The sequence below is a fragment of the Eucyclogobius newberryi genome, unplaced genomic scaffold (assembly GCF_026437365.1).
Source record: "Eucyclogobius newberryi isolate DKJ021-1_F unplaced genomic scaffold, fEucNew1.0.hap1 SCAF_2, whole genome shotgun sequence".
NCBI lineage: Eukaryota > Metazoa > Chordata > Actinopteri > Gobiiformes > Gobiidae > Eucyclogobius > Eucyclogobius newberryi.
Genome location: NW_027315834.1, coordinates 23,478,803 through 23,493,527, shown reverse-complemented (window position 1 = coordinate 23,493,527; position 14,725 = coordinate 23,478,803). Strand labels below are relative to the sequence as shown.

General features: G+C 41.5%; 1 protein-coding gene across 2 annotated transcripts in view; it reads left to right on the top strand.

The window, feature by feature from the left end:
* Positions 1 to 412: 412 nt before the first annotated feature.
* The window catches only part of ntng2b (netrin g2b), a 69,571-nt gene continuing 55,258 nt past the window's right edge, over positions 413 to 14,725 (top strand). Inside the window, exons 1-2 of one of the 2 annotated variants that reach the window (XM_072454604.1) lie at positions 413 to 939; positions 1,665 to 2,316. In XM_072454604.1, the coding sequence (XP_072310705.1) occupies positions 2,098 to 2,316 (219 nt within the window). In that variant the 5' untranslated portion in view covers positions 413 to 939; positions 1,665 to 2,097. The remainder of the gene's footprint in view (positions 940 to 1,664; positions 2,317 to 14,725) is intronic. The other variant, XM_072454599.1, reaches the window with a different exon arrangement.

Sequence of the window (14,725 nt, the reverse complement as noted above, 5' to 3'; positions counted from 1 at the left end):
ATGTTTCAGCACCAGCGCACCACTTAGTGAACCTTTGGGGAAGTTCAGAGCCGGTGTAATCCTAGATAATCCTCTATTAATACTGAACCATTGTGAAGCACAAGACAAAGACTAATGATATGCGGCGGTGTCTTTCACACAGATAAACTACTGATAAAAAAAAGCAACAAAGGCCTGTGTAAACACGCTGAAACATATGAGCCGTGTTAAACAGAGCCAGCTGTGACTCCATGGCGCTACTCCAGTGTTATCTCCCGTGTGGAGGGAGCGTACAGTTAGATGCTGCTGATGCTGATGATGCCCCGCGCGTCTCCCGCTCTGCCTCCGTGTCAAAGCTGGGGAACAGTTCACGGAGCAGCAGAGGAGACCGCCCCGGACCAGGCAGCCGGGCAGATAACGCGCAGATAGTGATTGAACGTGATGGTGAAAGGATTTAGCCCGGGCATTAACTGTGAGGGAGTGAGAGAGGGAGGGAGGGGAGGAGAAGGAGGGAGGAGGAGATATTTTCCATAAAGCATTTTTCCTCTCTCTTTCTGCCCTTGAGCATCCCGGTAAACCCGAGCTGAAAGTGGCACGGGGAGGAGGAGACGGGGCCAAAAAGGGCGGGCACAAACCCATCCAACAAAGTCAATATTTTATACTTTTTGATACTACTTGGCGCTGGATTTCAGTCCTGCTTTTCCTCCCACGGACCGTCTCCAGATCTAGGACAGTAATCAGCGGTGCGCAGCGGAGCGTGGCGCGGAGGAAAAGTATCCCGTGAACGGAAACAACAAACAGCAAGCCGGTGTCCAGTCGGAGAGAGTGGACTTAGCCCCAGAGAGGACATTGAAATTCAGAGGGGGAAACCAGTGCAGGACCAGTGGAGAGTGGTGTGCGGCTGGAGTTGAAAGAGGACTGGCTCAAAGTGCGGCGCTATCTCTCGGATGATCGTTACAAGTAAGTGCCTTATCTGATACGCATCAGTGCATAACGGGGGGATCCCGGAGCGGCTCGGATGCTGTAAAAGAGTTATGCTGCAATCTGCAACCGCAATGGCAAGTCAAGGAAGTTTTTGATGTGACTATGAAGTAGTAATAGGTGTTTTTTTTGTGCCGATGAACAGTGTGTAGTTTGAGCTGCTCCGTGCGGGATGCGCAACTGTAGTAGGACACACCCCTAGAGCAGAGAGTCAGGAAATATGTGCCGTTACTCGGGAAACTGAACTCTCCTCTTCACGGCCTTGGTCGGGACAGGACCGGGACAGGACAGGACACATGCACAAGGTCTGAACTTTAATGGAAGACACGCGCAGCAATCAAAAGTGAAAGTTTGAGTTGATATGCTGAGAAGACACTCTGATTAGTTTAAATTATTTTTCTCAAAAACGGACACAGTCATGTCTCAGTAAAAAAATAAAAATAATAATAATAATATATATAGCCTACTCCTTAGCACTCATCTTAAATAAAAAAAAAGTGTTACATTGTTTTACATTATGAAGGCCACAAAAGCTCGTAGAAGGTGTTGTCTATGTCCACGTAATAATATGCAAATGTACATTTTTGAAGGAATGATTTGTATTTCAGTGGCAGATACATGTTGTAAAGCTGGGAAATAGAAGTAAACGCCTTAAGAATACCCGGCCTAACTTTTTCCTCTTCTGTGTCCTCATTTTGCCCCAGGACAATCACAGCGGTGCAGCAGAACACTTCAATGGATGCTTCCAAAGACAGGACTCCAGTGCGCGCATATAGCTGCACTGTTCTCCTTCAAGAGCCCTCTCTCTGGTAAACCGCGGTCACCTCTGCAACACTATGGTCAAAGTGCATGCCCAGCTTAACACGTGTAACTCAAGCCGGCGCTCATTTTGCCCAGGAAATAAGAAAAGTACCCCGGAGCCGCTCCTTGGGGACTTTCTCTATCTGTGACACTGAGCGCAGAGGGCCAGTCAGTAGATTTGGGATTTATTGCCTCAGCTTACACATTCAACAGCAGCATGATAAAAGGAGCTATTTCCTTTTGCCTCTGAGCCCCGCTCCATGCCCGTCACGACCCCCAGCCCAGTGAGTCTGCCGCCCCGCCACACGGTCCCCCTCGTGCCCCTTGCTCCCTGCCATGTCCCTTCAGGTCGCGCTGCTGCTCCTACTGCGATGCTTGGCCTCCACTTTGGCCCAGTACGAACTGTGTAAGTCCCTGGTGAGCACGGACGAAGGCTCGGTGTGGGAACATTACGCGTGTCAGCCTAAAGCAGCGTCCATGAAAGACTACATGCGCATCAAGGTTGACCCGCCTGGAATCACATGTGGCAACCCGCCCGAGCGCTTCTGTACCCTGGTGAGTTCAACCACACGCACCTTTTGGGTTTGTTTATTGTAGATGTTTAGCTTCATCTTTAGCTTCATGGCAGTGCTTAAAGATAGAACAAATTACCTTATTAGTTGGCCAATATTTGTATAATTATTAATAAGGAACTAAAACGAGGGAAATGATTGGATGACATAATATAATTTTATGACTAAATCTGGGATTTGTGTGTAGTAAAATGACCATTTGAACATTTGACAAATTATTTAGAAATAATTTATTTTTCTACTTTTCTAATATTAATAAAATATAAGCATGAGGTAACATCAGTAAGAGGGAAAAATAATTGTATATTTTTGTCTTATTTGTTTTTTCTTCAAATAGGCCTATGAATAATTTTTTTGTGCTGTATTTAATAGAAAATATTGTAATTGCATTGCAGTGCATTCATACATATAAACATGACAAATTTACACACAATACACAAACGTGTACATTGAGATAGTATGGATAAGTAGCCTAAATGTTTTAATTTAGTAAAGAAATGTTTTACAAAGCAATGTTGCACCAGAAGCAAATGGTCAGCGGATGTCGCACTCTGAAGTGGGTCTTACCTTGGCAGGTTTTAAGGTGTTATTTACATTAATTTGAACTTGGCAGCCTGTGATTCTATTCAAATCTGACCTTCTGGAACATCTCACATTTCCTAAGGTAAAATGCATTTAGCGGGACCTTTTTAGTTTCAAGGACAGCACAGTGTGAGCAACGCATGCTCTTAGGGGTCTCGTTAAAATGTCTGCAACAGCAGTATTTAACACACTTTTCAGCCTGCGGCGACCCATCCCATAATGTGGGTGTAATAATTAGAAATCAGGGCTATAGGATCATTGTAATTGCCAAAAAGGCTTCACATCCCAACTTCTTCAATTCTAAGCAAAAAAAGTTAGAGTCAGCAACATTTGGTAAAAACAAGATTGGTGCTCCTGATGATGAATATGTTTTGAATTACTGTACTGAAGGCAGCAGACGTTTCCGAGAAGTTATGAGTCAAGTTTCCCAAACTTCCCCCAACAAAGACTCCAGCTGCGTTCTGGTTTACGCAACCTAATCTGATCTTATTATGGCTCGCTGCAATTACAGTATTTTCCGGACTATACGTTTTCATAGTTTTGGCCGGGGTGCGACTTATACTTATATTTATACTTATATACTTATACTCCGGAGAGACTTATATGTGACATTATTTGTTATTTTCACACTTGCAACCTTATTTCATACTCCAGTGCAACTTATATAAGTTTTTTTCTTCTCTATTATGCATTTTTTGGCTGGTGCGACTTATACTCCAGAATATAGTCCGGAAAATACGGTAATGGGATCTTAGTTTTGCCAGTGACCACACCATTTGTAACCTTAAGACAGTCTGCACAAACAACAATAATCAGATTCACACAGACTGCTTCTTCTTACTCAGACTAATAACACCTGGGGTCACAAGACAAGAGCAGGAAAGGACACTGTGCTTCGTGGATACCTAATGGTTAATGATTTGTTTAATGTAGAAGTAGCGGAAACCACTGTTGACTTAACTGAGCCTCTCCAATGACTCCTCTTGAAGAGAGAGTCAGTGGAAGTGCACAGAGATGCTGACTGCCATAACGTATTGACGTCTGCCCCCTAATGGCCTGAGTCTGGAAACTTCTATAACTATGTTTCTAAGTGAGCAATGATCAAATATTGATGGGCTCTTTAATGGGCTTCCTTACAAGGGTTTGACCAGTGACGCTCCACTGTAGGAGGATAGAGGAGGCAGGACAGGAAGGAGGCCAGTCTTATTCAGCACTTTTCTGACAGCCAGAAAGCGTTAGTGGAAACTTCTGGTTCCTCTTAAGGCATCTGTGGCTCTAAAATCAATGCAGGTACTGTAATATGTTTTGTCAGCTTTTATCATCCCTTTAAAATATCTGCATGTACAAAAAGTTTCCTAAAGTAATCAAATTGCTCCTTGCATTTCCGGGAGACCTGCAGAGGTGTTGAAGAGATATATTACTGATCATTTTAAAAAAAATATCCCTCAGCTTTTGGATGCCTTGTGGGCATTTAATTGGTTTATATACATTCAATCATTTTAAATTCCTATGAGTTAAAGGAAAGTCAGAGCACTGAAAGACACAGTTCAACATGCGCAGAGCAGTTCTTAACCCTAGAAAGACTTGAAACAAAATATGAAAGATTCACAATTTTCTGCCTCTATAAAGTAAGTTTCTTTCTGTGGTTCCATACTCTGTACAGTAGCTTAGGTTTCTGCCTCCATAGGGGCATTTGTTCTACTCTATTTATCTCTAATTCAGTTGGAATGCAGCACTCCTGAGCCAAACAGACATACTCTTAGGAATCAGCACCACTAAGATTCTAGTGGCACTGCTTCTGAGTTTGAGACTTCTGTAGGTTCTTTGTAGTTGTCTGCGTATATACTGTTACACAGCCATAGCCTTCAATTGGGAATGATTGAGTGCGCTGTATGTTAAGAGGAGGGAGTTGCACCGGGGCATAGCTAATGATGAGGGAGAGGTGCAGAAGATCCAAGCTTAGCTAAGCAAAAAGATAACATCACTTTTTCAGGAGCATGCACATTGTCAAAATCCAAAATGCAGCAATGAAAAGGTGTGACGGTCTGTTGTTTGTTATTTTCAATTTTCTGGGATGAACCCAAACCCTCAATCAGACAGCTCTCATGGGACAACATCAGACAGCAGCAGCATGCAAATGAAAGAGTAGTAGGAATGCACACCAAGCGGCGATGGGACTGTTGGACTCTTGTCTATCTAAGAAACAGAAAAACACACCTTCCGCTCACAACGCATCCGCTTGTTTTAGAAGGTAGAATCAGCCAGCTCTAAAAATAGACATGAGAAGAGATAGAGCGCAGCAGCGGAAGGGGAACATGCAGGAAGGGGAGGAATGTGGCAGCTTCTGTAGCCAGGATGAGAGCCTCTAGACTGGATCTGGCCCCACACCCTCAGCAGCAAAACTCTGCCAGGCTTGACTAGTGCCCTGCCTGACAGTGACCACCAGAGCTACAGCCAAAAGGGTCACCAATTCACCCACCGTTTACCGAGTGTATCTAAATGTGTCTATATACATCCTCAGAGGTGAGTTCAGGCACAGGATTAACAAGTCTAACTTGGCATAATTAACAGAAGGAAAAGACTGCAACGGAGACAGCAGTGAAACAGCCGAAAGGGAGAGTGAGATGATGTAATGGTGTGGCTCACATCCCTATTAGGACACAGTTGAAAGTGATCAGAGAGTGTTTAGATGTGTTGGCAGATCATGGGGATAGCTATAAGTGAGATTTATCCTTGTCTGAGGTGAGACTAAGAAGGATTGGCTGCAGGAGATTAAACAGCTCGAGGTGAACATGCTGTTTGGTCTCTATGTACAGAATGACCTATGTTCCTAAATTGTTTGTATTTATAAGACATGTAGAACAAAAGAGACAGTAAAACAGTAATATTTCTTAATCCATGATCAACTCACCACACAATATACCTGAGTATTCAGAAGTTCAAACTTAGATAGAGCTCCAGCTATAATACATTTAGACTCACGCACTACTGTTTTAAAGAGAGGATGTGCTTTGCTTTGAGCAGCAGATCATCATTTCATATAATCAAATTCAAATCTTGTAATTCTATACATGTAAACCTCCCACACACGAACAAGTTATTCAGATGTCCAGTATGAGCCACATTCACTGTCACGAGAATGGAAGAGAAAATGCTCACAAAAATAAAAGATTATTGTCATAAGTGGAAAAGCAATATCCTTTTCTAGTCTCCTTTGTGGCCTTTTTAATGGGAGGGTCATTTCATTTGATGTTTCCCCCAAACAAAATAAATTGTGTTTCGTGTGTGCTCCTTCCTTTATTCCCCTTGCTAGCAATATAACCTCGAAACTTCTATAAGTGGAGAGAGAAATGAGAGGTGAGCCCGAGCAGGACATCTGGAAATATTTGTGGGACACAGAATTGTTGCAGACAGAAGGCAAGTCGTTGGGAAATCTTTCTTTGGTGGACTTCGTAATAATGATAGAAAACGCTACAGCGTAACCATGTTCTTTTTTCAGCTTTCATTTTTAACTTGTTTGTTTAAAATAATACATGCATTTTTATTTTGGCTTGAAAATACTCCTGGCATTGTTATACCATATATAAAGTTTAGTATTATATAGAAAGTGAGTAAAAATATGCCATTGTTGCCAGCAAATTATACATTATTTGCTCTGAAGGCAATTTGAGTTGGTCAATGTTGAATACTTTTTTAGAGTCATATTGTGATTATATATAAATGCATAAAAATCACAACGACATGACAGAAATCACAAAACAGTTTATAACATAAAATATAAGAGTGCAGATAAAATGATTTCAGTCATATGAATAGCTAAACAAAACTGTTTAAACATTTTTTTTATTTTAAATAAAATACAAATTCATGGCTATTCTTTTACTGACCAGCAGGTCAAAGTAGTAACTTTCAATGCTGAGTTAAATACAGTTTGTCTTTGTGGCCTTGGCATGAGGCACTCACTCAATGTCTTATTACACACATTGTTATCCCTCAAATGAAAACAAGGGAGTCACTTTTGGTTGGGGCATCATGGAGGCTGTTGTCGTGGAGACAGGATCCCAGCAAGGATAATTGCTGGAGGGGCTTAGCAGCACGGGCCACCTGCCGCAGCAGTTGGCCGGGATTTGCGTGTGTGTGTGTGTGTGTGTGTGTGTGTGTGTAAAAGCATGTGTGTGTCCTGGCTGAGATACTAGGCCAGGACAGAGCAGGGGCAGGAGGCAGAGCTGGATAAGGAGGACACGGCGCACAAAAGGCTTAAACATAACCCCATGTGTAAGACTCTTCTGCTGGATCAAAGTCTTCTACTATACGCCATTACCCAACTCATGTCACGGGAAACTGATTCTTAAACACAAGATATTCGGCTGGTATTTTCTATATTAAACTGAAATGCACTTAAATCTGGGCTCTTAAATTAACAGAAAACAAGCAATACAAAATAGGAACAAAATCATAGCCATAAATCAGGCCTAATCCAGGGATATGTAAGAAATAAAACAATGACTCAATATCACTGCCAGTCCAAGTATTGACCTCAGTGAATTTAAATTAACTTCAATATTACAAAACTTTATCCAGTTTAATGACAAAATCAGAGACAAGGGAGAAAAAACTATTGAGCATCATTAAAAGAATACCAAAAGAGAAGTTTGACAGTACACCAAAGATCATAACGTTTAAAAAAAAAATTAAAAGCTGCCATGGCACTTATTCTTGGATCCTAAAATAGTTTACCAAAAATATACAAGAGTCGACATATTCATGGAAATGGGTTGAGTTCAAATGACTAGATTGATACTGTAGGATTATGTGTGTAAGGTCACTATAAAACAAGTCTTTATCCCTCACTAATGGAAGCAGGTACGGCTAAGTTTAATATCTCAGACTTTCTCTGTTACCTTGTGCTGTCTCCTTCTAATTATCCCGTGCATTGGCCGCTGTGTATGAGATTATCTTCTTAAGTGTGTTTGTCCTGTGGCTGTCATGTCTAAATCAGTGTGCTGGAGATAATTGGGTTATCACATAAAGAACAATGCTGCTGTGTCATTTCCCAGTGCAAAAAAAGACAAATTATCTGCACTTTTTAGAGATACCGTGGTTTCACTGCTGTCTTCACTTGCGTTATGATACTGTACACTTCCATACAGCTATCCTCAGCATCGGCTCACAGTTTGCTTATGTGTGGAGTTTTCCCCCATTCGTACTGTCACCATAAATCAGATGATTAATAATGGCGTCCTCACAGGATTGTAACTTCTGCTTTTGTTATTAGCCCACTAGAGTGGCTTTGAGTGACTGCTCATTTTCAACACGCCATAGTCCAAAGACTCCAAAGACTAGAACTGTTGGAATATGCTGTCTTTTGGCACCATGAGTGAATGTCTTGTTGCTTGCGAAGGATAAAAGATTGATGATTTTTGGCTAAAGCAGACATTTACATTATGAAGTTTAGACCACTTAAAGACAACGCTGTTGAGAGAGATGATCCAAATGTGCTCAATTGTGTTTATACTAGCTGTTTTAATGAAACTCAGTCAACCTTTTTTTATTGGTCTAAAAATCTGCAACTAAAAGGTGATCATCGTGAGGGGCAGATGTCCAGCTTAATTTTGCTTATTTTATATCTCTAAAAACCCCATTCACACATGCAGCCTTACGAGGGAATTTACCTGGCCAGAGCACTGCCATGTGTGAATGAAGCCAGAACTGATTTCCCTGCATTTTTGATCTGGCAATTTCTCTGGTAAATTAGCAGTATGTCAGAATAAAGCTAGAAAATTCCCAGTACCACTGCTCATTTCTTTGGTTGTATGAGCTTTGTTTCCATAGTTACACTATGCAGTTAATTTTCATTTTCATTTAATTTGAATAATGTAGCACATTGCTATATTGATAAAACACAGACACAAATGTTTAAAAAAAGTTGAAATGTGAACAGAAAACCTGATGTTCTGGGACTGGGAGTGTTCTGGCAATTTGGGCAGGCAATTCACTGATAACTATGTGTGAATAGGGAGTTGTAGATGAAATTATGACTAAAAACGTATAAACTAAAAATAACTCATTAGTAATTTAAACTATGATGGGAAAAGTGAGTATAATTTCATCAACTGTAAAAATTTATTTGTGTAACACAGGGGTGTCAAGAGAGTGTTCTGGCAAATTGCTGACTGAGCGTCTTTTCATTATCAAAGGACTATGGCGGCCATAGGGTTAATCTGGGGTCGTGGTCACAATAATATTTTTGTTTAACATCAGAAATAAACATATGACTTTTAACACAGTCTTTAGGTTATGTTGTTGTTGTTGTTGTTGTTTTATGGCGGTTGGCATCCAAGTGTTGCATTACCGCCAGACTTTATTCCTCAGACTTTGTCGTAGTACCATGGATGTTGTTGTTGTTGTTGTTGTTTTATGGCGGTTGGCATCCAAGTGTTGCATTACCGCCAGACTTTATTCCTCAGACTTTGTCGTAGTTGTTGTTGTTGTTGTTGCTCTACGGCGGCTGGCATCCAAGTGCTGCACCACCGCCAGACTCCACTCCTCAGACCTTGTCGTAGTCCTCAGACTCTGTCGTAGTCCGTTGTTGTTGTTGTTGTTGTTTTATGGCGGTTGACATCCGAGTGTTGCATTACCGCCAGACTTTATTCCTTAGACTTTGTCGTAGTCCTAAAAGTTCTTCTTCCAGTGCCTTGACTTCCAGTGCTTTGTCCTCAGACTCTGTCGTAGTCCGTAAAAGTACTCCTTCCATTGCTTTGGTGTTAAAAAGTCTACGCCGGCATCATCTGTCACTGTCAGGCTATGTCAAAATAAAACTCCTTCTGTATATGAAAAACACAGAGGCCTTTATTCTTTAGGCTTTATTCTTTAGGCTTTATTCTTTAGGCTTTATTCTTTAGACTTTACTCTTTAGACTTTAATCTTTAGACTTTATTCTTTAGACTTTACTCTTTAGACTTTATTCTTTAGACAATCATCTGTCACTGTCAGGCTATGTCAAAATAAAACTCCTTCTGTATCTGTAAAACACAGAGGCCTTTATTTTGTAAGTGCCAGGCACCTTCTGCACTGACCTGAGCAGGGAGAAAGGGAGAGAGAAAGCCTCGGTGACCTGGCTGCACCCCCTCCTCCCTGTACCTCCGTCACCTAGCAACAGAGACCCGCCGCTAATGCTAACTCAAATGCTAATGCTAATGCTAAGACCGCGGCACGAGAGGAAATGTCCCATCAAAATAAAAGAGGAAGAGGAAGTGAAAACATTCATTGCGCCTCTGTTGGCCAATTGTGAAAATACTAAATATCTGCAATGCACTTTTTTCATGGCGTCTCGAGGAGAATATAATCCATGAGTTTCAAATCAGATGTTGAGTTTTTCACACAATGGGTAGGGGGCGTTATAGAGTAAATTTGATACATGGGTATTACTTATTTCCACTCAGACATAAAAACGCATTAGTGAGTGAAATATGAGCTACATAGATCAATTCCAATAGGCGTGACTTGTCCTTGAAAAAACAGGAAATTAAGCCTTTTTTGAGGGCGTGTTACGCAGAGACTGTAAAGAATATCAACATTCTTTTGAATATTTATTAAATGTCAATGTCTTTAAATGCAAAAAGTGTTGTTTTGAGCTCGATCGGACAAAAAACCTAGGACAAGTACGATTTTGAAAAAAAAAAGTCAAACGTGGCGGTGCCACTTTGATTCGACATGGCTGACTTCCTGTTTATCATAGCGCGATGCTGCCAGGTGTGTTGTACTCGTCAAAGGTCAGAGGTCAAAGGTAGCTCTATCACTGTTCCAAGTCTCATGTGCCTAGGCCAAAGATTAAGAGTTTCATGTTTTTTCTTTTTTGAAAAAAATTGCAAAATTCTTGGCAAAACCGTGACTCTTTGAATAAAAAAATGATAACTTTTGATGGTCCAGCCCTGAAGATGAGTCTCACCAAATTTCAGGTAAATAGGGCTAAATCCCTAGGAGGAGTTTGTGAAAGTATAAAGTGTAAGCATGTTTGAATTTCAGAGATCTGGCGATTTCCCCATTGGAATAACATGGGAGGTTTCTGTCATCGCTACGGCAAAGCCGTAACAATTATGACATAGGTCTCATTGACTTTTTTGATCGGGATGCCAAAATTGAATTTTGTGTCAAATTTCGTAAAATTTTGCAAAACTAAACATTTTAAGGCAAGGCAAGGCAAGGCAAGTTTATTTGTAGAGCACATTTCATACACAAGGCAATTCAAAGTGCTTCACACAGCAGGAAAAATGCATTCAAATCACAAAGAAATTACAGAAATACAATAAAATTAACTAAATTAAAAATTATCAATCCAACTGATTTTCTAAACTAATAAAATCACAAACAAAAGAGAAGAGTGCAAAGAAAAAATCCTTTCAGTCATATGCGCAGCTAAACAAAACTGTTTTTAGCTTAGATTTGAACATTGTCAGAGTAGAAGCCTGTCTCACATCTTCAGGAAGACTGTTCCAGGTTTTAGCTGCATAAAACTGAAACGCAGATTCCCCATGTTTTGTCCTGACTCTGGGCACCAGCAGGAGGCCGGTCCCTGAGGTCCTCAGAGTCCGAGATGGTTCATATGGCACCAACATATCCAAGATGTACTTTGGTGCTAGGCCATGGAGAGACTTGTACACAAGCAGAGCTGCTTTAAAGTCTATTCTCTGAGCCACAGGGAGCCAGTGCAGAGACCTGAGAACAGGACTAATGTGATCATACTTCCTGGTTCTAGTCAGGACCCGAGCAGCAGCGTTCTGGATGTACTGCAGCTGTTTTACAACTCGTTTGGAGAGGCCAGTAAGCAGGCCGTTACAGTAGTCAAGTCTACTGGAGACAAACGCATGGATAAGTCTCTCTAAATCTGGTTTTGACACTATATTTTTGATTTTGGCAATGTTTTTTAGATGGTAAAAAGCTGCTGATGTTATTGATTTGACGTGGCTATTAAAGTTCAAGTCTGAGTCCATTATTACCCCCAGATTTCTAACTTGGTTTGTAGGTTTTAGAGCGAGACTCTGGAGGTGACCGCTAACACTTTCTCTTTGTTTCTGTGGGCCAAAAACGATTATTTCAGTCTTGTCTGAGTTCAGCTGGAGAAAGTTGTTTTGCATCCACAAACTGATCTGTTGGATGCAGTGACAGAGTGAATCTACTGGTCCATAGTCACCTGCCGATAGTGAAACATAGATCTGAGTGTCGTCTGCATAATTGTGATAGGACACATTTTCACTGCGTATCAACTGACCTAACGGCAGCATGTACAGGTTGAACAGAAGGGGACCCAGGACTGACCCTTGGGGCACTCCACAGGTCAGGGTCATGTGGTCTGAGACACAGCTACCAATTTCAACAAAGCACTTCCTGTCTTCCAGATAGGACCTTAACCAGTTCCAGTGATGCCCACCCAGTCCTCTAGTCTCTGTAAGAGGATCCCATGATCGACAGTGTCAAAAGCAGCACTCAGATCTAACAGAATTAAGACTGAGGCTTTGCCCGTGTCAGTGTTCAGGCGGATGTCATTTGTCACCTTGACAAGAGCAGTCTCAGTGCTGTGATGAGGTCTAAACCCTGACTGAAAAACATCAAATGAGTTGTTTATTAAGAGGAAATCTGTGAGCTGTTGGTAAACAACCTTTTCAAGGACTTTGCCCCAAAATGGCAGATTAGAGATGGGCCGGTAATGACTCAGTACTGCGGCATCAAGACTGCTCTTCTTTAGGAGAGGCTTTATGACCGCAGTTTTCAAAGACATTGGGAATGTTCCAGATTGAAGCGACATGTTAACTATGTGAGTGAACGGTGCTAACAAACTGTTCAGCACAGACTTTAGAAATCTGGTGGGTAACACATGTAGGCAGCATGTAGATGAACTCAGACTGGTGATGATCTCATGGACAGTTTTGTCAGTTACTGGTGCAAAGTGAGTTAGCTCTAAGTGTCTTAGTGGTTTTAGGGTAATTTTTTGCATTGTGGGATTTATAGCATTTTTAATGCCCTGAACTTTGTCATTAAAGAATAATGCAAACTCATTACACTTGGATGTGGAAATGAGTTCTAACGGCAGCTGAGCTGGAGGGTTTGTTAATCTGTTTACTGTGGCAAACAGGACACGCGAGTTGTTACTGCAGCTTCCAATTATTTCAGAAAAATATCTTTCCCTAGTTCTACATAAGATTAGGTTGTACATGTTCAGCTTTTCTTTGTAAATCTCTTTTTGAACCTGGAGCTTTGACTTGCGCCATTTCCGTTCGGCCCTGCGGCACTCCCTTTTCTGTGCCCTGACCGAATCATCATTTCTCCACGGCGCCTTCTGCTTATTTTTAACCATTTTAGCCTTCATAGGGGCGATGGTGTCCAGAACATTCAAAACACTAGATGTAACAGAGTTCAACAAATCATTTACATTAGAACATGAGACATTTTCAAAGTTTATCATTTCCATAAACAGTGCACCTGTGCCATCACTTATGTGTTTCCTCTGAACAACTGCAGGACCAACCGGAGGTTTGGGAGAAACAGACAGGTCAAAGAAGACACAGAAATGATCAGACAGAGCAACATCGATCACATTAAGATTTGAAATATTTACCCCCTTTGTAATTATGAGATCTAGAGTGTGTCCTTTGCTGTGGGTGGGGCCTCTCACATGCTGAGTAAGACTGAAGGTTTCAAGGACAGCATCAAGCTCTTTAGCGTTTCTGTCACAAATATTATCAACATGCACATTGAAATCACCTGTAATGACCAAACCATCAAAGTCTGTGCATATGACTGAAAGCATCTCAGTAAAATCATCAATAAAACTTTGGCAGTGCTGGGGAGGCTTGTATAAAACAATGAAGAGAATGGATGGAGACCGTTTTAGCTCCATTTTAAAGGATACATACTCAAATGATGAAAACACCCCAAAAGACAACCTGCGGGTAATTATTTAATCTCTAAAGACAGCACAGACTCCACCCCCTTTTTTGTTTTCTCGTGTTTCAGATTCAAACTTAAAGTTGGGTGGAGCAGATTCTATCAGAACTACATTTCCTGTGTTTTTGTCAAGCCATGTTTCAGTTAAAAACATAAAATCAAAATTATAAGAAGAAATACAATTATTAATTAAAAGAGATTTGTTACATAAGGATCTGACATTTAGCACAGCAAGTTTCAGACTAGTTTCAGTGGGACTGGGCTTTATCTTTTCACAGGGAATATGAATCACATTTCTCAGATTGGGCCTGGCTCGCATTTTGTTTTTCCATCTGTGTGATGATGTGACTACAGAAATAGCACTAGGGGGGGCTCTTTTTACATAGGGCCCCGGGTTGGTTTGATTTTTAATGTGACAATAAGTCCCGGCAACGCTGAGACCCAGTGCATCCTAGCTATGGGAGATACCAGGTGAAAGGCGAGGTTGGATGGGTGGTGGGGCTTTTGTAGCCAAGGAGAGTTTGGGACCAGGTGAGAGGCGAGGGGGGATGGGTGGTGAGGCTTTTTTTGGTGTAGTCGGCTTGTGCAGGGAAGAGTTGATACATATTGACATAGCCCTTGCTATATTGGGCGTGAGTGGAGCCATCTTAATGCCTGATTTGATCAGACTTTCAAAATGGCTGGGAAGGCCCATGGGTGAGAGTGGAGATGAGAAGGAGAATGATGAATCTTTAGTGGGAGTAGATGTTGCAGGGGGAACCCAGGGCTGGTGTGAAGGCAGGGGCGATGACAGGGATGTTGTTGGGCTTGTCACAGATGGGTCCAAGGCCTTTGAAGATTGTTCCTTTGCTGGAGGCGGTGGAGGTGAA